Below are 24,807 nucleotides of genomic sequence, written 5' to 3'. Positions count from 1 at the left end.
AGTGTTGGGATCATGCTAATATTCAGCTGTGGACAGTTTTTAATATTCAGCTGAACATGAGCCATAAACATATCTGCAAATCAAACAGATCCTCTGTGTGAATATTCTTCTTTAATCACTTGATCTCACTCTGACTAAGATACATTAGACCAATCTAAACGCAGTAAGACTCCACCGTGAGATAAAGGTGGCTATAGTAAAAGAAGAAAAAGATTCTCACATAATATTAAATATGACATGTAGCTATCAGTTACTTCTGAACTCCTACATTTTGAGTGCTGTGTTAATGGGATATCTACTACACAGTCATTTTTATGAATGTAACCCAAGTTAAATTAAAACTCAGAATTTAAATGTTGTACCCTTCAAATAATCTCACAGTGAGTGATCTAAGGCACTGAACTTGAATAACAAATGATTTTTTTTTCTTTTTTATGTCCTGGATGGAAACATTGGGCTGAACCTCTGGAACTAATTGGCAAGAGGTTTGTAACCTGATTCCGTGTAAAGGAGCATCTTAGACAGGCAGAGTTAGTCAGATGTAAAGATATACAGAGGTTTAGCCCCCCCAAAAAACAGTCCGTAAATTATGTTACAATTTCAAAGTAATGTGACTTAATGCAAATTGCAAAGACTGTGAACAGCTCATCATCCACAGTACATAATATCAAAAGATTCTGAGAATCTGCAGAAATCTCTGTGTGCAAGGCACAAGGCTAAAAAATCAATATTGAATGCCCCCTCATCGTCAAACCCTCAGGCAGCACTACATTAAAAACTGGCATGCTACTGTCATGAAAATCACTGCATGGGCTCAGGAACACTTTTAGAAACCATTTTCTGTGAACACAGTTCAATCCACAAATGCAGGTTAAAGCTCTGACATGCAAAGAAGAAGCCATATGTAAATATGATAAAGAAACACTGCTGTCTTTCTGGGCCAAAGCTCATTGAAAATGCACTGTGAGGAAGTGGAAAACTGTTCTGTGGCCCCACAAAATGAAATTTGAAATTCTTTTTTTGAAAACGCAGACATTACATCCTCCAGACTAAAGAGGAGAAGGGAAATCTTGTTAACTGCTCATTATCAGCACTCAGTTTGAAAGCCTGCATCTCTGATGGTATGGGGGTGCATTGGTGCCTATGGAATTGGCAGCTTATACATCTAGCAAAGGCCCCATAAAAGTATATACATGTTATAGGGCAACATATGCTCCCATCCAGATGATGTCTTTTTCAGGGAATGGCCTACATATTTCAGCAAGACGATTATAAACATCTTACTGCACCTATTACAACAATTTGGCTTTACAGTAGAAGAGTCTGGGTGCTAAACCAGCTGCCTGCCTTCCGGAGCTTTCACTATCTGAAAACATTTGGTGTATCATGAAACGAAAACTATAGCAAAGAACACCCAAAAATGTTGGTCAATTAGAATTCTGTATGAGGCAAGAATGAGATAATATTCGTCTCCCAAAAACACAGCAGCCATTCTCCTCAGTTGCCAGATGTTTATGGAGTGTTGTTAAAAGAAGACGGATAAACATGGCTGCTTACCAACTTCTTTCAGACATTTTTTGAGACATGTTTCTGCCAACAATTTCAAAATGAGCCATTTTATTCTTAAAATGTCTTTCTTTTATTTGTTTTTTGTGAACAAAAGATGGTTTTTTTTGGAAATCATTGCATTCTATTTTTATTAGAATTTTACACAGCCTTACAACCTTTTTGGAACTAGGGATATGCATATTTTAAAGACTTTGTTGCCATTATCCCCTTCTTAAAGCTACCGTATTTCCCGGACTACAAAGCGCACCTGAATATTAGCCGCACAAGCTAAACTCAGGGGAAAATCCTGTTTTGTACATACATTAGCCGCACCTGACTAAAAGCCGCAGGTGTTTCAATAATGACTTATCATATGTAAGAGAATATGCACAAAGGGAATTGTCAGGAAAGAGATGGCGCTACTTGTACGGCACTATGTTGCCTGGCGGATGAACATGTGACCAACATACCACTCTTGAACCCTGATAGTGTGTGTCTGATCACATGCCCTTCCGCCAGGCAACGTAGTGCCGTACAACAGCGGAACAAACAAAACAAATCGTCTTACGATATGACAAAAATCATGGACAATCCATAGAAAAGCCACACCTGACTAAAAGGCGCAGGGTTCAAAGCTTGTGCAAAAAGTAGCGGCTTGTAGCCCAACAATTACGGTAAATATCAATCAAGAAGCCACGCACTAGAAATTACAAGGTCTACCCACTTCTTCTCAATGACAGAGTCTGATTATTATATTCTGAGGATACCTGGAAGGACTTTTTTTGATAAAGATAAACTGTAAGTTGTCATTAACCACTGTAATGAGCTATTCCATCCTGTAGGTTTTTTTTTAACATCATTTTCTGGGATATATTTCAGTTTTATTGGAGAATCCGAATTTCTTCCCAGTGTTTCTCCAGCACACATCCAGCGTGGCTAAATTGTACTTTTCTTTCAAACCAGTTTGCAGGACAATAAGCAATTTTTTTTTCTTGAGCAGTTACAGACAAAAAAAAAAAAAAAGTTGAGCAGTTACAGACAGGGCAGCACGGTGGTTAGCACTGCTGCCGGACAGCAAGAAGGTCCTGAGTTCAATTCTACCATCAGGCTGGGGTCTTTCTGTATGGAGTTTGCATGTTCTCCCCGTGTTTGCGTGGGTTCTCTCCGGGTACTCCGGCTTCCTCCCACCATCCAAAGACATGCAGCTTGTGGGGATAGGTTAATTGGATAATCCAAATTGCCACTAGGTGTGAATGTGCGAGTGAATGTGAGTGTGAATGGTTGTCTGTCCCTGTGTGTTGGCCCTGCGACAGACTGGCGACCTGTCCAGGGTGTACCCTGCCTCTTGCCCTATGACAGCTGGGATAGGCTCCAGATGGTGCACTTAAGATCATTTGCCTGTTGCATGAGCCAGTTTCAGTGAAGCTGTAGCTGTTGGACGGATGGCCTCACATTTGACTCTAAAACACTTTAATATACAGAGGAATTCATGGCAAACTCCTACGGCTACAGCTGCAGAAAAGCCCCGAATCATCACCTCTCCACCTCCATGCTTGGCAGTTGGTATGAGGTGTTTGTACATATTTTATTTATTTTTTTGTTGAATATTGCATGATCTGACCTTGGAGTGATTTTCCCACAATGCTCTAGACCAGCAAGCTGCCAAAACGTCTGCTTTTATAGACACGATAGGTCTGGCTGCTACTTATCCTCTTAAGGCCTAAAGAAGCAAGAAAAGTGTACTTAGTTTTTTTATTTTTTTTTGTTTTGGGGGTTTATTGTTCTAAATAATCAGTTTGCTAGCAAAAAGAGTGTGAATTAAATTAATAACACCAAAATTGTAAAAAAAAAGATTGTGTCCTTTGGCTAGTCAATTGTAAACAAGGACCAAGCATATAAACATTGACTTTTAGTGACTGATAATGTAATAGCATATAATTCACATAATTTTTTTATATTCACATATGTCAGCCAACATTTCCTTGTCATCTTATCTCAACACCACTCCACAACTCTCATCAGAATAGAAAAGACAGGTGGTTTCAAACCATGTCAATATAATGCCCCCCAAAGTAATATAGTGGTCAAATGTGTAGGTTTTTCTTTTGATGTTTTTTCCATTTGTTAAAAAATACATGAGACACTGTAGTTGTACAGTGTTTTTCAAAGACGTACAGATTTTTATGGTTAAAAACAGAACAAAAACCCGTTACATAACTGCATTCACAACAACTACAGTATTTAATCCACAGTTCTCGTGTAGAAAGGGTTATAAGACTTCATTCGTGGGAACTGATCACACAATCAAATAAAATTACTATTTTTGGTACGTACCATCTGTTTGGTAAACCTGGAATCAAAAAGGCATTTTTACACACATATAAACTGAGTTATCAGATGGATATATGAATGGATAAACAGATGGAGAGGGATATAGAGCAGTGTATTAGAGACCCTAATGCTGAAGTCACATTTCTAATGTTAATTTCCAGGATTTTTAAAGTTTGGGTGTTTTTTAATCCAATCACTAATCCTCTTCTCCCCACAGGTTTTCATAAACACATTCCTCTGTAATGATGTATGATATGTAATGAATGCAATATAAAAAATAAAGTACAAATATAATGCACTGTTAATAAAGCATGTGTGACTTTTTTTTAAATTATCTTGAGAAAATGCCAACTACTGCTGGTAAAATACTAATGCTTAAACAGATCTAATGCTACAGTGACCATTTGTTCACCTACCATACACTGTAGCTTTACTTATTGTATAAGGTTAAAAAAATTAAATAATACTAAAAAATATTAATTACTTTCTAAAGAAGGCACAAAGAATTTCAGGTTGATTGCATTTTCTTTGAGACTGCTAAATGAAACATTGGGAGCAATATATTGCATTCTCATATTATGATGCCAACTTGAAACATTCTTTTAAACTTATATAGTAGAAAGTCTAAAGGGGTCCATGTGTAATGGGCCTTTTTATGCATGCACATTATTAATGCAGACACATGATTAATTCTAGGTGACACATTGTACGATGTCACTTAGATATATGGTACAATAATAAGATCATTTAAAATACCCGTCTGTCTTATGTAAACCTGAGGACAAAGACAGTAGAATATAAACTTGTCGCCTGTAGTAGCTTATTGTTGACCGATGCCTACATGCGAGGACAAAACAATCTCAGCCATTCATCTGTTGTTTTGAGGTTTTTTTCCTAGTTTCAAATTATTAAATATAGCTATGTACTGCAGGCTGCAAGAAAAGTAGGCATCCCTGCATTGCACAGCATGATCCCGAACAACAAACAGAAACTACGTCTCTGTGGGAGCTACAGAGAGCCTGTGAAATTGAAATGTATTTGTTTGAAATAACAAATTTGTGAAGTTCAACAAAGTGTGACTAAGCACATCAAAGGCAATCTAAATATCTACAAACTCACCACAACAACCCTTTACAGTTTGATGCAGAGAATGTCAGATTTAAATTCAGCACAACGCTGAGCTGAAAATATTAGCATCCAAAAATAATCCGTACACGGCACAAAAAAAAATAATAAAAAAAAAAGGCAACCGGTCAGGGAGGCAGCTGTATGCACTAGATGTTATTCAGAAATGTCAATCACAAACTATTCTTTTTCCTGCAAAGCCTTCCATCATATCACTACCTTGTGACTGGACATCAACATTACTCGAATTGTCATATTCTTCGGAAAATACCAAAGGCACAGTGGGATTTAGCTATTTATCATTTATAGGCCAATTTAAAAAAAGTCTGCGTCAAGAGCCTGGCTGCTGAAACATGGTGCCAAGCATTCCTTGGATGACTTATTGCCACAGAAGTGTGCCAATGATGTTGAAAGAAAACAAGGTCAGCTGTTGAGCAACCAGTGCATAGCATACTGTACTTTATACTTATTACACATGTGTGTGGAGATGGAGGGTGAGGTTTGGGTGACCATAACACTGTGATCTCTCTCTCTATATCTATATATCTACATCTATCTATATATATAAAAGAATCCCCCATTTGCCCCTGCGGGTGGTCTATCCTTCAGGCTCGGGTTCTCTACCAGAGGCCTGGGAGCTTGAGGGTCCTGCGCAGTATCTTAGCTGTTCCCAGGACTGTGCTCTTTTGGACAGAGATCTCCAATGTTGTTCCTGGGATCTGCTGGAGCCACTCACCTAGTTTGGGAGTCACCGCACCTAGTACCCCAATTACCATCAGGACCACTGTTACCTTCACCCTCCACATTTTCTTGAGCTCTTCTCTGAGCCCTTGGTATTTCTCGAGCTTCTCGTGTTCCTTCTCACTGATGTTGCTGTCATTGGGAACCGCTACATTTATCACTATGGCCGTCTTCTTCAGTTTGTCTACCACTACTATGTCCGGTTGGTTAGCCACCATCATTTCCAAGGCATACATGGAACGCCATAACCAAGTGGCCGGCATAGTGGTGGTGGTGGTGGCCGGTGGTGGCTAACCAACCGGACATAGTGGTGGTAGACAAACAGAAGAAGACGGCCGTAGTGATAAATGTAGCGGTTCCGAATAACAGCAATATCAGGAAGAAGGAACACGAGAAGCTGGAGAAATACCAAGGGCTCAGAGAAGAGCTCGAGAGGATGTGGAGGGTGAAGGTAACGGTGGTCCCCGTGGTAATCGGAGCACTAGGTGCGGTGACTCCCAAGCTAGGCGTGTGGCTCCAGCAGATCCCGGGAATAACATCGGAGATCTCTGTCCAGAAGAGCACAGTCCTGGGAACAGCTAAGATACTGCGCAGGACCCTCAAGCTCCCAGGCCTCTGGTAGAGGACCCGAGCTTGAAGGATAAACCGCCCACAGGGGCGAGCTGGGTGTTTTTATATATATATATATATATATATATATATGTGTGTGTGTGTGTGTGTGTGTGTGTGTGTGTGTGTGTATACATATATATATATATACACATATATAATATCCCTCATTCCCTAATATAAACAACTGTATTATACACAGGCATATTAGGAAAAAAAAGTAGAATTTTTATATATTTCAAGCTTTTCTCTCTAGAAGTTTAATATTTAAATCTACTATTATAATACATGAGGTCAGGCAGGAGACAGTTTTCAAAAAAAGGTTTAAAAAAAGAGTTTGACACTTATTTTGGTAAAACAGGAAAACATAGAGGGAAATGCAGAGCACTATTGTAACAGATGCTTGCACCTTATGGCATTTTTGCCCTTCCTCTTTCCTTCTTGCTTGGCAAGTCGCTCTTCAGCAATATCTGTCTCCCAATATACCCAGTATCTCTCCATCATACATGTCCAAATGAGCTTAATCTTCTTATTTTCACTTTGTGCATGACCCATCCTTTGTGAGCTGATATACTCATTCCTAGTCCTGTCTACCCTTGTCATTCCCAATGCAAATCCCAAGGAAAATCTTAGCAATCTTTAATTCACATTCCTCCAGATTTTTTACTTTAGAAAATGCTAAAAGAATTAGGCTGGAACATTGTCCCAAGTTGCCGTTTCTCACCGTGGTGCTAGTTAAGGCACATCGTTCAGCGTGAATTCATTTGAGAATTACTCGTACTATATTCACATGGGTACAATTAGAAATCAAGCAGACTTTGTGCTAGGGAGCTGGCTGGTTAAATGTCCATGTGTCCAGATTGCTTCAGGCATTTGGATTCTGAAATGCACATGCAACAGCTATAAAACATTTCCAGACCCCTTTTTGTGGTAAATACTTAAGTTGTATTCCTGCAGCAACAGAGCCCAGCGCATAAGGCGTTGGTTATGATTAAACATGCGAGCAAGGAACACGAGTGGGTTGTGGTCAGTGTACACAACAAGAGGTAACATGCTGGACCCCAGGTATACATGAAAGTGCTGAAGAGCCAACAACAAAGCCAGGGTCTCCTTTTCAATGGTGGAGTAGTTTAACTGATTTTTATTAAACTTGCGGGAAAAGTAACAAATGGGGTGGTCCAAACCCTGCAAGTCTTCTTGCAACAGCACTGCCCCAGCCCCGACAGCACTGGCATCAACCTCAAGTTTGAATGGTCGCGTCAAATCAGGTGCAGATAACACAGGGGTGTGGCAGAGAAGGGCTTTTGCACTCTCAAAAGCATCTTGACACTCACTTGACCATATAAACTCAACCTTTGGGCTGAGTAGGTCAGTCAATGGCTTGACTACAGAGGAGAAATTTTTACAAAAGTTTCTGTAGTTTCTGCACCATCCCTAAAAACCTACGCAACTCACGCCTGGTGGTAGGTGTGGGGAACTCTTTAATCACTGCCACTTTGGCATCAATGGGCCGGACCTGTCCACGTCCCACCTCCCTGCCCAAGTACGTCACTGTAGCTTTGGAAAACTCACACTTAGCTAAGTTGAGAGTTAGAGTAGCTTGAGCCAAACGGTGAAATCTCTGACGTAGAGTTTCCAAATGATCTTTCCATGTTTCTGTATAAATTACTAGATCATCTAGGTAGGTACTGCAGTTGGACAGGCCACGGAGGACTTTATTTATCAGCCTCTGGAAGGTGGCAGGAGCGTTACACATCGGGCTGGGTATCGTCACTGATTTCTAGAATTGATTCCATCCCGATTCACAAGGTCCTGAATCGATTCAATCCACGATTCGATTCGATTCGGGGAAATTTTGCCTCAGACAGTCAGAAATATTATAATTCTGATCACTTATCAATACATATCAATATTTTTATATCTATAAAAAGAAACCTGACACTTGTGAGATTTTATCAAAGGTGTAAGCATTACAGCAGATTCCTTTGTGTCAAAGTAACTGAGGATAAAACACAGAAAAACATGAAGGCATTTTTCCTGGTCTGGGTTTTTATGGCAGATGACCTTAAAAATATTGTGCAGTCAAAAATGAAGTGAAGCACAGCAAAGTTACAGAGGTTTGATTAGAGACACCGCAAAGCATTTTGCAGTTTTGCATAATTTTAAAAAGTTTTAATTTGTTCAGTATTGAACAGCGGAAATGAGGCTTTCTTGTCGGAAGTAAGAAAAAACAACAACAACAAAAAACAGCTGCCGACACCGTAGACTGGTGGGTAATAAGTAGGGGTAGGTTTTTATTATCGATTTAAAGAGAGAGAGAACGTGCTCTACATGAAGTGTGATTTTATCGTGGTGGAAGCAAAACAGCAAAAGTAAGAGGAAATTCGTGGCGATGTTTATGATAAGTGCAGTTTGGATCATCTTTTGCTGCTGGTTCAGTCAATATTGTTTGGAGAGAGATAAAACCTGCAGCTTCAGAATCTAGCGCAAAAAAGACGTAAACACAAAGCGCGGACCTGCCGACGCTTCAAAATCAGTGAGCTTTTGGCTTTCAGCCCCGACGGCGTATCCCTGTACATGCATTCGGGTGAGAAAGGCGACATCTCACTCATTCAGATGCGTTGGGTCCGCGTCTTTGTGTAGAATCCGTGTACCTGCTCTCATTTACTGTTTTAGCTGTTTGGTGGTTGTAGACATTTTGTGAGGTTTAACCTGAGATTCTGGCGTTTCGGGCAAAATAAATTTATATTAAAAAATCGATTCAGGATTTTAATGAATCGATATCACGTTATCCAGACCAAATCGATAATCAAAACCCACCCCTAGTTATACATGCCGAATGCCATGACTGTGTACTGTAGAAAATTGTCAGGTGTTGCAAAGGCAGGAGGGACAGTCTACACAGTCTGTTCACATCAACAAGTCCCCCAGAAATGAAGAATCCTCAGCCTTTTATGCTTCCCAGTAAATGCAGGCAGGCGCGTCATTGGTCCGTCGTGTTCAAGGCTCCTGCAGCAGCCAATGGTGTGTGTGGACTGACACACTCTGATCTGCATGAAGTTGGGCGGGCATAGGTCCCTGGCCAGCCAATCACCCGTGAGTCCTGGAACGCTTTGATTTCCATAGAGGAAGGCGGGGCCACCTGAGGCCAGAGGTCGTAACAACAAGAATATATCAACTTGCGTCCTTTGATTCATGGGCTCCAAACCATACCCAAAAGCAGATTGTACCCTGTGAACCTCAGTTTGCGCCTGAACAGAGCCAGTTTTAATTTCAGCTACCAGATGTTGCTGGGACATTGGGCAGACCGCACTCAGCCAAATAAAAATGTGATGAAATTATTTTTCAGGATGACATTACATTTTATAAGAAATGTAACTCTCCTCAATAACTTCTCATGGACTTATATTGATTTCTTTTGCAAGGGTATAATGTTTTTTCAAGCATTTTTAAGCTTTAGATAAAGTATTAAACTTTAAAAAAAAAAAAAAAACGTAGACGTTTATTCAGGGCTCAATGTTGCTAAAGGATCTGATGTATAGATTCACAGGTCTGATGCCCATTCTCTGTAAGAGCAAAAATAAAAACTAAACAAAAAAAACACAACAGACTAATATACCATTGAAACTTGCTTAGGGTAAATTTCAGGCAATCTAATCCAGACTTCTCTTTAAGAGAACTACAGAGTGAAACAAAGGACTATTTCTCGAAAGTAAATGTTTTGAAAAAGTAACCCCAGGTCACTAATTAAAAAGTAATAGATGCATCCCCACTATAATTATACCCGCACTGACTCACTGCCCTTCGGTGTATGGAAAGTCATAACTAATGTGTCAGACAGATGTAGCCCTTGAATGAATTCACAGGACACATTGCAGATCTTTGAAGCTGTTGCTTTAGATAAAGTCTTTTATCATATGAAGGGGAAAAAGTACTAAAACCTGCTCGCTATGTAACCACACGGAAATTTTTAGGAAAAGAAAGTAGTACTTTGAATAAGAGCCCGCACGTAACATTGAATCGGGGTTTCAGATTTTATGAGGATTTAAAGCACCCCCTAAAGATATTAAGTGTGTGAGATGCAGTGTTAGCCTTGAGCTAACAAGTGGTGCTGTCTGGAGGGCCTTAAATAAACTGTTGATAGAACCGAACCTTGTGAAAACAGCTGCTCCCCAACACTGGGGGCTTGTGCTAAACATGAAAACCTGTGCAGACTTGACTTTTGGTGGAACAGTGAATGCAAATTTACCTTACAAACTGAGGTCTTTTAGCCTAACAAAGCATTGCCCAGTGTGCGAAATAAATTCAGAATTATATGTAAAGTCTAAGGAAAAAGGGGAAATTATTTCTTCTTTACAATAATGTTAACAGAATATGTCAAATGTATTTCAAAACAAAGAAAAACGACAAAAGACCAGAACATCCTCATAGCAAACACTCCTGTTCAGTTTTTGCTTAAAATTCACATAAAGACAATGAGAAGGGCTTGCATTATCCTCATCACAGTGGTAACAAGTGAGTTATGTGAAATAGCAAATGGGGTAGTTGGGTGCGAGATTTCTCTTGGGCTGTGCTATTTTTTCCCCTTGTATATCTAATGACTGTGTAGCCCTTTGAAGAAGATGGAAGTTTGACGGAGTGGCAGTGTTTGTGAGCACACATGCAGCATACTTTCCCCACAGGAATCGCCTGGGTAGATTGCCTGTGAGCAGGCTGCCGAGCTGAGCTGTTTTATGCAGGAGTGGAAAAGAGCACTGACTAAAGCCATGTTGGATCACAGAGCAAATAACACATCGACATGCACAGACATACAAACATATATGTCCAACTCAGTGGAAAATCTGGATTGCTACACAAATGAAACACAAATGAAATGATTCAGGGGGACAAGATGAAATTGCATTGTATGGGTCAGCTGTCCTTCAAAGAGTCCTCAAACAACAGTGGTGGATGAAATGCCAGTGGGAAAGATTTAAGACAAGCAGACAAATACTTTTTTTTTTGTTTTGTTGAAAACACACTCCCTGCAACAAAGGGCAAGCAGATACCTTTGCTACCAGCATATGTACAATGCACTGCTGTATCTCTAAAGCACTAGTGGCCATTGTTTAGCAGTGTTGTAGAAAAAGCCTGTATCTCCACTCCCTTATAAATGCAGCATGATCCTTCCAGGCCGTGAGTAAGCATAAAGGTCACTCTGACAGAATTGTGGTAGTACAAGAAAGTAGGCACGACAAATAAAAAAAAATAAAATAAAACCACTGGTTGCTGGAGAATGTTTGATGGATTGTTGTGCATTATAGGAAACTATATAAAAGACTGACAGCATCTCCATCTGGCCGTGTCCTTCAAATGCATGTAGATTCAGTTCCACTTAATTGCAATAATAATTCTATCATAACACATTTTAAAACATAAGAATGAGCAGCACATACATATTCATGTGCGAGATGTGGATAACCACAGCAATATAACAAGGAACAATGGTACTGTGACAGTTACTCAGATGTGAAAATGAATACATTATGGAGGAGTACACTGAACTTTTTTTAAATGTAGCACTCATAAGAATCTCTGACTAGAAAAACTACTACTCCACCAAAACATTTTTTGGTGGAGTAGTAGTTTTGGAGTAGTAGGTTCAAAGGCAGGGCACAGGCCACCACGTGTCACTCAAGTCTTCCTAGATTGCGTGTTGCCCAATGGACAAAAAGTAGATCAGTAAACATCCAAATGAGGCCCAAATGAGGCAGAGGAGGCGGAAGAGTGCACCTCAAGGCTATGATGTTAAGTCACAGATGAGTGCATCAAAACAGCGCCACATGGCCGTAAACTAACAGCGATTAGGTTTAGGCATGTAAAGCAAGTGCTTAGTGTTAGGTTAAAGGCTTGAAATGAATTCTTGTTTCAAAGGTTTGACAACTACATGAAGGATAGAATGACGGGACCAGGATTAGTTTTCATACTAACTGGTTCTCTCAAATCGTGCTCTCAGTTACACACTTTAAACCAGCAGATGATTTAAAAAAACACACTGATATTTTTGAGAAACAGCATTGCCACAATGAGCCATTAAAGAATGAGTGATAGGCCTAACAAACTCAATGTTACACTGCATGTTACAGTGAAACATAGAGTGTAAAATTTTCAAACGAAACATTTTCCTGATTAAGATAAGAGAGATAAGATAAGATAGAACTTTATTAATCCCTCGGGTGGGTTCCTCTGGGAAATTCGACTTCCAAAAAGCACAGCAACGACCGAAGTTACAGTTACAGTAATGTACTAGCTACGAAATGAAATAAACCGCTTTGATATTATGTTGCCTATTGTACATGTTTGCAAATATTCTCAACTGTAGTTTTAACTACAGTGCTGCTAAGAAAACAGGAATAAAGCTGTGCCTTATGTGTAACGATGTGTTAAATATCCCCATCAGCATGAAATTGTGTTGGAGAGTAAACACGCAGAAACTGGAATACAACCAAACCACCCAGGGAAGAGCAAGAGAGACACAAAAAAAATTGATGCAGGAAAGGAAATGCAGTCACGCTCAGGAAAAAAAGAGGCAGAAAGAGTAAAGATGGAGAAAGTCTCAGTGGCAGATGGACAGGGGAAATGACCTTGGCTGGCTAGGTCTGGGGCAGGTGGGAAGATGAAGATAGAGGGTCTCAAGGACGGGGTCAGCCTGTTAGTGAACGATTCAAGCAGAAAGTAAGAAAAAAGGGTGTAGAAGAGTGCAAAAAAGCTAAAGAAACAAATATAACACAAGTTTAAAAAAAAAAAAAAAAGGTCAGGATGCTGTGTAAAATGTTATTTAAAACACAATGTGGTGATTTGCAAATCTCATGAACCCAATTTATCCAAAACTGGACATAAACATATTGTTTATATAACTATTTAAATAGCTGTTTAAATTTAGACCTTTATAATTTCATGAAAATATTAGCTCATTTTGAATTTTATGGCAGCAACCTGGGTCAAAAAATTTGGGATGGGGACAACAAGGAGATGGAAAAGTACGTGGTACTAAAAAGGAGACAGTTGGAGTAACTAATTAGGTTACCTGGCAACAGTCCAGTAATGGGATAATAAAAGAGAGGCAGAGTTACTCATTAAAATGGACAGAGTTTAATCGATCTACAAAAAATAATAAACATTAAAAAAATTAATTCAGAATAATGTTTCTCTGTGTAAAATTGTGAAGACTTTAACGATCACATCATCTAAAGTGCATAATATTACCAAATGATTCAAAGAATCTGGAGAAATCTCTGTGTGCAGGGGACAAGGCTGGAAATCAGTGTCGAAAACACATGATCTTCGGGTACTTGGGCACCATTGCACTAAAAATAGGCATGATTCTGTCAGTGAAATCAGTGAATAGGCTCAGAAACACTTCCTGTGACATCTGTGACACTGACTGTGACATCCACGAATGCAGGTCACAGCTTTAACATGCAAAGAAAAAGCCATATGTGAACATAATCAAGAAATGTTGCTGTCTTTCTGAACCAAAGCTCATTAAAAATGGACTATTTGAAATTCATTTTAGAAAACACAAACATCATGTCCTCCAGACTAAAGAGGTAAACATGGCTGTGTCCCAACTTCTTTAAGAAATGGTGCTGCCATCAATTTCAAATTACAGAATTACATTTTACACAGCATCTCAACTTTTTTCGAATTGGCTGTACAGATAGAAGGTCGTGGGGACTAGGCAAGCGAACAAGTTGATACCCAAGGAGGGAAGGAAAGGAAAACATTAAGACAAAACGTAAAGTAAGAATGGAAAAAGAACGAGACACAGAGATGGATGAATGAACGCTTTCACCTGAAACAGCAGACGGGGAAAAGAGCAGGAATGAACAAGATGGTCACAGAAGGATTGCTCATATTTAGACAGCTCCCCGCTGCACTCAGCTCTGCTCCAACACAGATAACTCAGTGCATTCATTAGTTCAACTAATTCCCATCGCCATCTGCCAAGCAATTTCAGATCCACCTCTGGAGTCGCAGGAAAGGTTCTGGACTTTGGGGGAGGGATGTTGGATTTGGAAAATATTGGATTAATTTGCTTAATTGAAGAGCCTAATGTTTCCATAACTCAACAGTGGAAGCCCTAAAGGAAATCAGGTGCGGTAAGTGTGATCACAGGTTCCTTCTCGTAAGAATAAATGTTGTCTCCTTCTCCTGGCAGAAGGATTTTTCTTCTAAATGAACACAGCTACTTCATCATAGTTTCTAACACTGCATATTACACATTAATACACACATTTTTTGCCATACTATGTATGAAAGAATGACAGGAAGAGACAAAGAGCAGAAAATTATGCTGTCCTTACCTTCATAAGCTACCTTAAATCCATGAGCGCTTACTGCAAAGTCACTGGTAAGCCTCAGGGAAAAAATAGAGCCAGAACTGGTAACAGGTGGAGGGATGGTAAATCCTGTTAACCTGTAGAATAGGAAAAAGAGACCTCAGAACTGAATGCATGACTGAATTCATAACATTTCCACATCCTTTACACCAGCATGAAATAAGATGCCCCCTGAAAAAAGAAACCTCACTTTCAAACATGGAACATAAGAAATGAGTTTTTTTTATGAACTTGAACTATGTGATGGCATCCACAAAAACCTGTCATATGTTATATATATCTGTATATTTATTTATTTTTTGTAAATAGAAACAGGATGCACTTTTTAGATTCCACAAGCTAAAATAAAACAAGTTCAAGGGAAACTCAGACCTCCAGTAATGGAGGTTCAGCATCCCCTGTGAATACTCCTGAATCCAATTATGCTTTTGTTTCTCCTTTGAAAAATTAACAATTCTAAACAGACAACTTAAAAACTCGTGAGGCTGAAATTGAACATATTAAATATATGCTTGTTTGTTTTTTTATTTAAATCAGCTAGGCTACCTGTGAAGGTAAATTACTGTAATTTACATTTTTCTGTTGAGAGATGTGTGCGAACAAAATCCAACGACTTCACACACAGTTAAACTTGTTACATATAACGACAATTTAAAAGTCCTCACAGCAGCAGTGTGCCATAGCATTTTGGGTCTAATAAAACAGAACAGCTCTGAGAATTGTGATGCAATTTGTCCAGCAGTAATATACTCAGTACTATACAATCAAAACCCAAGCGGGAACCTTCCCCATTGTTGGTTGGCCTGTGAGGGCTGGCAGCTGCATTGTAACAGACTGCTTCATTACTGCATTTCAAATTAGGTGCAGACCCAAACAAATCCATTTACTTTCACGACGTCGTAAACAAGATGTGTTGCTGACCATTCCTCAGCGGCAGTTGCTAATGTTCTATCGACCTTCCACTGCTGTAAGCCAGGCAACGAAGCATGAACTAAAGTTGTGCATGAAACAAAATGTCTCCTTTTCTATTGCCCTCTCGTTTTCTCGCTTTTTCTTTTTTATTACACATTTTTGGAGCCATATGTGTGACCAAATCTCTGTTTGACAATAAGCCAGGTGAATAATGTCTGCAGCAGGCCAAATGTGCAAAAACAGAAACTTCCCAAGTGACAGTAATGAAGAAGGTGCTGTATTTACAACTTCAATAGAGTTTACAATTACAGCACTGTGAACTGTGTAGTAAATAATCACCCTTTTTTGCAGGCACAGCCCAGCATGCCAAGATATTGCTTAACATCAGCTGCTGCATGCCGTTACTGAATAACGGAAAGAAAAAAGGGTAATCTTAGAAGCTTAATGTAAAAAAAGATCATTGTACATAATTTGCCTGGTGGGTCAATTAAAAGCAAATAAAAGGTTGCACAATCAGAACACCTTGTTGGAGTCTTTAAAAATAACTAGAAAAACACAAGAGACAGGTAACACACTGAAACATTATTTACCACTTTTCATTATCTTACTTATTAATGTTTTTGACCAATGACATTTACTGAAATCTCTCAACTGGTTACAACCTAGATAATAAGGGGAATGTCACTCAAAGCCTACTCAGCGCCCACACTGTACAGAGTGGAGAGAAAGGAGGAACGAAAACTATACCAGAAAAAAAGTGCACCAAAATTCTTACGGATGTGGAGTGGAAACAAATCTCATGATATAGCTGGCATTAGAATGTCACGCATGGAGGCATCAGTTTGACATGACTTTGGCTCTGTGCTATCAAGCACAAAAGTCACATTGAAAAGACAAGTGTGTAAACCTGGCCTTTCCCTTTGGTCCCGCCACTGGCCGCTGCTGCATTTAGCAAACGAATCCTCAGCCTTTCTTTTGCAAAACAATTCTTTCTTTGCCATTTCAACAGGAAGACGGGGGTTGGAGGGGTCTACGGTGCCATTTTGTGTAATAGTTACATGCTTTCAGTGAATTACAGTTTGATGTCAAGCTGAGCAGTCTTTAAAATTGCTCTCCTTACCCCATGTCTAGGGAGGAGGATGCATGGGGGAACTAATTATTGGCTGAGCAGAACAGACAAGAACAGAACAATCAGTGGCTTCAGAGTGCATGCTCACACAGATATTGATGGCACTCATCAGCTTGAGTGCAATGCAGTTACACAATGACACTAAAAAGCCTTGACCTGAAATGGTTACTGGAGAAGTGCAGCAAATGAAGACTGAATTATTATATCCACAAATAACAAATTGACAAAGTTTTTTTTTTCTTTCACCAATGCCTATAAAAACTGAGTGTAGAAAGAAGAGGAAAAGTGCTGCTATGGCAACATGATATACGTGATATAGAGAAATTAGGAGAGAGACAAAAAAATGATGCAGTATACCAATATACACAGGGTAGAGAGAGGAATGCTTCTCCTAAAATCATCCAAAAATCTAGAGAAAAAAAAGGCAAAAACATGTTCTTATGATCACAGGTGGATAATAAAACAGAAAACTGCAGTATTGCACTGTCATCATATCAGCACTAAACAGCAAAGGAGTGAGGATGCCATGGGTTTAGCCGACATTATGTGGAGACAGTGTTTCTAAATCTGGCATTGAAAGGGATTAAGAGGTGACAAGTCTAGGTATGCATCAAAATTCTATACCCCCTTCTATACTCCCAAACCTCAAATTTCAAATGTGGACAGGTCTCACGTCTCAGCTTTGCAGGTCAGCATAATGTTGGACTATTTTAAAGTTGAAAATCTGAACAAGCATCCGCTTAAACTACAGGCATGGAAACATGCCTCCACATAAGAAACACTTATTCTGCTTGTCTGCAAAGACAAGGACATGTTATGAGTGCAACTGATTTTGAGATAATTAGAATGCATCACATTACTAATGCATTAGAATGATTTTTCTTTATTTTTTATTTAACCTTTATTTAACCAGGAATGTCCCGCTGAGATCAAAAACCTCTTTTTCAAGGGAGTCCTGGCCAAGAGGCAGCACATGATAGTTAGAATGATACTAAAGGGTCCTGAGGAATGAAAGAATCTACAATTTCTGAACCTCACAGTGGAACTGCACATCTATGCTCATCTATTCTGTAAAATCTTTCAATAGTCCATAGTCTAGACAAGGTCTGGATAATATGGAACAAAAATCTGTTTTAATGATAGTGCTGTTGGATACTGCAAATTACAAAGACCCCATTTAACGAAAAATTCAAGTTACGAAGGCACTTAATGGCAATATTTTTGCCCGTGGTATGACAAAATGCCCGTGTAACAAAATTCGTTTGCGAAATGTGTTTCGCTGTTCCACGTGAAAGACGTATTGTTGTTGCGATGCGCTATTTCGTGTGCTTTTCGTTTGCAATTAGCCTATCGTTCATTCATTCATAATGGGGCCTGCATAAGGCATAAATATGAGCGAGTTTAAAAAAATGTTAAAAAAATATCATTGCACAGTGTACGTACGTACATTAATTAACGTATATGTAAGTTTAAGTTTTAAAGTTTAGAATTAAATTCCATAATGTTATGTACATGTACACGTACGTATGTATGCATGCATACGTATGCTTTCTTCAGCCTCCACCAAGAACTTCGTCTTCAGCCAGAATCACCTCACTCAAAAGGCGATGGAAAATGGTGCTTCGACTTATGAAAATTTTGACTTGAGAAAGACCCTCTGGAACGAATTAATTTCGTAAGTCGGAGTTCCACTGTACAGGGCCAGTATTGCAGATACGAATATAGATACTGATACTTTTAACTTACAAAGGCAGCTTATGTAGGGAAGAGAAGTGTGTCATGACAAATAGGATGAATTATCATCAATTTGCAATATCTAAATACATTTTAATGAAGACAAAATTATTGTGATTTACTTCTACTTTCCACAATAATTAAAACAACAAAAACAAATTTCTCAGAAGAATGAGGGTAGATCTGTAAGAACCAGAGATGTCCATGTATGAGTAATGACTTGTCAATCACCAGTTATTTTCATCTTAAAGCATATTAAAGTTAATTTTACTCTATATATTTTTCAAGGGGAACAGAAAAGAAGACTTAAAACTAGTGTTTGAGCACAAATGCTCATGAAATTGCTAAATAAGCGAATAAGGGAGCACCTTCTCATAGAGTTCTTTTAACTGTGATTTTTTTTTTTCAAACAAGAAGAGCCCCTATTGAAAAAAAACTCCAGCTTTGAGGGATGCCAAATTTACAGTCTATTTGCACCAGAACATCTACTCAAGACTTCAATTACTACAGGTGTCATTTCATTGGCTGAATCTGGCCAGCATGAAGAAACCGAACTGGTGGACTTGGGAAATTAGAGGAAATGTATTCTAATACTTCTCGTGACACAGCATGTAGGCACAGATTGGTGCTGACTCATCAAAGTCTGCTGGATCAGTTGAGGCCACACCCAAGTTGGCAGCTCTCTTGCCACCTGAAGGCAGCACAGAGATCGTTACAACAGTGATTTATATGGCACACTGCAGTGCTGTCTATTCACACCAGCACGTGGCTGTGATGTATGAGTGGCAACAAACCCCTGGAAGCAAGATAAATTAGCCCTCAGTCAGAGTACATTAATATGTTCTGACGATCAAGGGGGTTTCCACATGCCCCTCTCTGTCCTACGTTCCCAGATGGCTCCCCAGCCTGTCAGCAATGTATCTGAGTTGATTACTGAGGAAGGTTCCCCAGTGGGGTTCCTCTGAGAATGAAGTCCCTGTCCCTCCAGGCAAAAGCAGTATCCCTCTCCTGTCCTGTTCTGGATGAAGATCAAAGATGCTGAACTGTATGGGAATCACCAAAGGAATCACTACTAATGCTGCTGCCATCAATCCTTGCAGTCTCTAAAATTGTTAACAGTCACTTGCTTCCATTTATTTATTTATTTTTTGAAAACAAGTTAATGCTTTCTCCAAACTGTCCTCTCAGGAGTGAGATGTACATTTATTGTCCCAGAATCCAAATGGAGAACAAAAAAGTTTTCATTTTGCTGAGGTGACCGCTTGCTCGAATTCTAGTTCACTGTGAGAATCACAGAGAGTGAAAATGAGCAGGAATGTGTTCTATGTCCTAATTTATATGATAAATACAGGTCAAAGATTAACCAATTATCCAAGGATGGTAACATTTTTAAGACTCTCTAAGTGGGCAAAGTAAATATCCTCTGTATCAGTGACAGGACAAAACGGTAGAACCCAAAAATGGTTCATATACATATGTATATGTGTATGGTGGGGATGTCTTTACCACTTGGGTGATGAATGGATTAACAAGGGGAAATAAGTTTCCTACCTATACAGTACCAGAGAAGTATCAAACAAAATGCAAAAAAGTACATCTGCTGTTTGCTGCAGCTTGTTGCTTTGGCAACAAGGGTATCAGTTAAATGGTTGGAATATCATTAACAAATCAACACCAAGGGGCCTGCTGTCTCAGAAATAAGGAATAAGACTTGGATATCAGACAGAAGAGTGCAAGCTACAGTATACTTCCATCTGAGATTGTACAAAGAAGGCATGTTTAATATGCGATTATGGATTAATCTCACCATGGGTGGTAGTCTAGAATCACTGAGGAAAGTAAAAGTCAAAGTGATGAAAAAATAGAATAAGAATAAAAGGCAAACTAATGCCTGGCATAAGTTTGTAAAGTCGACTGTAACTGTTAATCTTAAAACACATTTTAACATGCAAAAGCACGTCTCACTGTATTTCACATCAGTGATATGCCTGAGTGGAAAGGAGGGTTATATAAGAAATACTGGCAAGTAAATTCCAAACTTTGAGTTAAAAAATTATCATAAGCTGTAGATAATGCAGCTTACAACTTTTAGCCTATCAGTAAAAATAAGTGTATTGATGCAGGATAGAAACTGATTACAGCATCTTTCATTAAAGCCGGTTTAAAAACAAAAACCATAATCATAGCAGCACAGTATTCAGTAAGCATACAGTATGTTCCCGTCTAAGAAACTTTTATGAATTGTTTAAACAGCTTTTTTTTTTCACAAAAAAGTAAAAAAAAAAATCTGTTCAGCTCAGTGAACAGAAATTGCAAAACACTTCAGAATGCACAAAACCATTTGTCCAACAAGAGTGTCACTTGGATATAGAGCAATAGCTTTCTGAAAAACTAATGGATGACAGCAATGCCAAGGTAAAAAGAATGACTTACCGCTTTGTATCGACACAGTGCCAGTGCAGTGTAAGTCAGTGCATGTTCTGCCTCAGTGCTTCTTGCAAATCAGGCAACAATTCAACAGGTTTGAGAAATGAAACACTAGGTAGTATTATGCACTGGAATTGCAGTTGTAAAAAAAAAAAAAGTAAAATCATCTACAAATCGTGAATTTCTTTCTGTAGTCTCTCTTATAGCTACTGACATCGGCAATTCCAACTTCAGGACCCACAGTTTTATGTTGCCATCCCAAGTTTTCCTTTTGGGGTGGGAATCCACATTACTGGTTCTAGATAAGCCACTTCGGCATTGGTGAGAAAGATATATATTGTGACAAAGGACCAGATAGCTAACTGAACAGCTGCAGCCCTGCTTACACCTGAAGCAAGGGCTACCTACCTCAGCCCTAAAGGAAGGTGTCAAAAATTCCCACCATTTGATTAGTGTGGCACTATAGCACTTGCACCGTGAGGAGAGGGCATGTGAGACTGGTGTGAATGCGAGAGTGAATGAATAGTGGCATTGTAAAGCGCTTTGGGTGCCTTGAAAAGCGCTATATAAATCCAATCCATTATTATTATTATTATTATTATAACTCAGTGTCTGTCTACCTCCATTTGGTTCTCCTTCAATTCTGCAGAAGCTTTTATACAATCGCTCTCCCTCACTTGTTTCTGGTTGTCTGTTTCTGGTTGTTTATTTACTCTTAATTTTCTTCTACCCATCTTACTGGTTCACCATTTGTGTCGTTTTGTTGGGTTTTTTTGTGTCTCTTTGGTTGTATCTGCCTCTCTCTCTTTGTTGCTACACTGCTCTTGACCTCTTTTAGTGAAAGAAGAAAGAACAAAAAGCGATGGAGTGGAGAATGCGCCTTAAGTGTTGTGGCTGATATTATCAAGTAAGCAAAGACAAAAGTGAACTGCCTGCCTTCAGTTTACTGTTGGAAACAAAGGGCTGGGTGATGGGGTTGGGGGCCTCAACAGAAAAACAAAAAAAGCAGTTGGTAATGTCAAATCATCCAGTCAATTAATTTCTACATTTTTCTGGCTTGAGGTGAAAAAAAAAATTTATATGGTTAAAGTAACTAATTGGATTGAAAAGTGAAAATGAAACATGAGCAAACTGAAGGATGTTTAGAATGCTCATATATTCCCCTGTGTAATTGTCTACACATCTTTAACTTGATAGAGTATCATATTGTAATTTTCTACAGTCATCCACTTACCGTCCATTGTATTAGGTAAATCTGCTCAACTGCTCATTAATTCAAATATCTAATCAGCCAATCACATGGCAGCAACTCTACGCATTTAGACATGCAGTCATGACCTGCTGAAATTCAAACTGAGCACAGTGAGGGAATAATGGTGATTTAAGAGAGCTTGAGTGTGGTATGGTTGTTGGTGGTTTCTTTACAGATAATCGTCTGAAAAAAAGAGAAAATATACAGTTACCAGCAGCTCTCTGGGTGAAAGTGTCATGTTGATGCCAGAGGTCATAGAAGAATGCTTTGAACCTCTAAAAATTAAATTAAAAAAGAAAAATGCTATGAGCATATGGATGTTTCTTATCAAGCAATTTAAATGCTACTGAACTGTTTACCGGCTACATAATGCTAACTGTGGAACCGGACTCACCAAATCCTTCTTTTTAGCCTCCTAGGACCTGGCTTCCACATATGTGAACACCACATTTTGGGTGTTCTAAATTTTGCTCTACAAGGGCCTGATATCCACTTACAAGGATATTATACTGCAACTGTTCTATCAAAATTTAAAGCAAATGTCCTCATATGTGGATCTAATTTTTCTCAGAAAATAAATCAGGTAAAAAAATCAAATCTGGTAATTCTTTATTTTTACATTCATTGGCTCCCAATCAGCCTAAATAGCAATAAGAAATTTAAAATCCATGCCATGAAAGAGTTCGGGTCTTAGGAGGTTAAAGCTAAACAAGAGGACTTTTGGAGAGGTCCTAAGTAAAGGATTAAGGAACTGCAGGTATACCCCCAATATCAATTTTTTTCTTTTTTGTTTGTTTGTTCTTACACTCCAAGTGGATTTTGACATGCCTTTTCCTATACAGTCTTCACCAAAAATGTCTGACTGAGGTGGTTGTCCTCTATTCTAAATAACAACATTATAGGATTTATAAGAATGATCATGAAATGGTAGTGGTTATCTATTTGAACAAGGCTTGGTTACATTGGCTAGATGGCCAAATGGAGGAAGAATCCTGGCACTTTCAAACTCCATTTCACAGTTATTAAAACTACCATGTTACTGGGATTACTCATAGACATAATGATTTTATACGCTTGCCCTGATGCCTCACCACAATCCCTCACAGGAGTCCACAGAGACTTCCTTGGAATTCATGGCTTATGTTTGCTCCGAGATGCAGTATAAATTCTGAACCCATATATACAGACAAACACACACCCACACACACGAATGCCACTATCAAATTAATTCAATTAATAACAGGTGGCATCAAAGTTCCAGACACATCCAAATGACAAAACAAACACAATGCACATCACCACAAAGTGCCGCAACAAAACCATTACACAGCCATTAATCCTGCTTTTATTTAATGAAAACCTCATTTTGGATACAAGAGCCATAATTAATCACCAGGTTTAAGAAAATTATTGAACATGCAAGCAAATGGCAAATGAAAAAGTTAATTAAAGCAGAAATTACGTACAAAAAAGGGATTTCTTAAATGCCACACACATGCCACTACTTTTTCAAATAGCGTCAGTGAACAAAAATGAATAGATACCCCTGTAGTGCTCAAACTGCCATGACACAATATAATAAAACTAATAAACTATAAAACCACCCACAGGCTGTGTATCAGTTATTTAGGGAAAAATGTTACATTCATGTCCATGAATACAAATCAATAGATTAAATTTCCAGTGTTTTGCAAACTGTCATAACAGTATGGTCAAAGGCCATGTGGGTTCACTGAATGATTTGATGAGTATGAAAATGATGTGAATCATGTGCTATAGCCTTTACGGTCACCAGTTGTCAACGCAATTTAACACATTCAAGCCTGACATGTTACAGCTCTCCACTAACATTGTGAGAACACCACAAGCGGGATTATCTGGAGGGTGTTTTATTTCTCTTGTGACTTGTAGAATCAATGGCAGGTCATACTGAAGCTGTTCTGGTGGCACATGGTGGGACAACGTGTTTGTAAAACACTTACTGTATCAAAAAGTGAAACAAAAACTACACATAGAGAGGACCACTCAGTCAACTCAGTCAGCTGGCGGTTTACATCTATGTCTGTCCAGAATTATATGACATATGGACCAAAGATATAGAAGTACGGCAATTTATTAAAGCATATTAAGTGTTCATGTCATGTTCAGACTATATATATATATATATATATATATATATATATAAATATAGATATAAAACCACTGTGAGTTCAGAAAAAATTGCACCTTTTAATAAGCTGAGCAGGTCAAGATGTGAGAGAGACAGGCACAAAGTCCATTTCTGTGTGTGTGTGTGTGTGCCTATACATTAAATGTAACAGGTAGCATTCCCACTTGTGCTGTGTTAAAAATGAAAAGGGTGCACATTCATACAAGAATCTGACCCATTCAGATGTCATCAGTTTACAGTTCCGCACAGAAGTGCGTGTCTGAAAGGGGCTTATTTGTGCAAGCAACAGTAGAATAAAAATCACCATAACTCTCCTCTCTTCTGCTACTCTCAGCATATAATATCAGTACAATAATGAGTGCTTCACCAAGCCATTCTCAGGCATGAGGGATTGAACATAATGTAAGTACAGCACAGTGTCAGAGGAATGAGGGGGGGAAAAAACTTC

At 38.8% G+C, this 24,807-nt stretch overlaps 1 protein-coding gene across 9 annotated transcripts in view; it reads right to left on the bottom strand.

The window, feature by feature from the left end:
• Positions 1–24,807, bottom strand: part of LOC146563764 (CUB and sushi domain-containing protein 3-like) — a 249,356-nt gene that overhangs the window by 191,207 nt on the left and 33,342 nt on the right. For all 9 annotated transcript variants that reach the window (XR_014894357.1, XM_085291050.1, XM_085291053.1 and 6 more), the window contains exon 3: positions 14,700–14,812. Coding sequence is in view for 8 of the 9 variants with exons in the window: in XM_085291050.1 (XP_085147176.1) it covers positions 14,700–14,812 (113 nt within the window). In the remaining variant the exon portion in view is untranslated. The remainder of the gene's footprint in view (positions 1–14,699; positions 14,813–24,807) is intronic.

Source organism: Mchenga conophoros, linkage group LG11, assembly GCF_057382185.1.
Source record: "Mchenga conophoros isolate Kocher_MC1m ecotype Shallow Benthic linkage group LG11, M_conophoros_male_GT1.1, whole genome shotgun sequence".
Lineage (NCBI taxonomy): Eukaryota > Metazoa > Chordata > Actinopteri > Cichliformes > Cichlidae > Mchenga > Mchenga conophoros.
The sequence above is the reverse complement of the archived record's forward strand: the minus strand, read 5'-3'. Positions and strand labels throughout refer to the sequence as shown.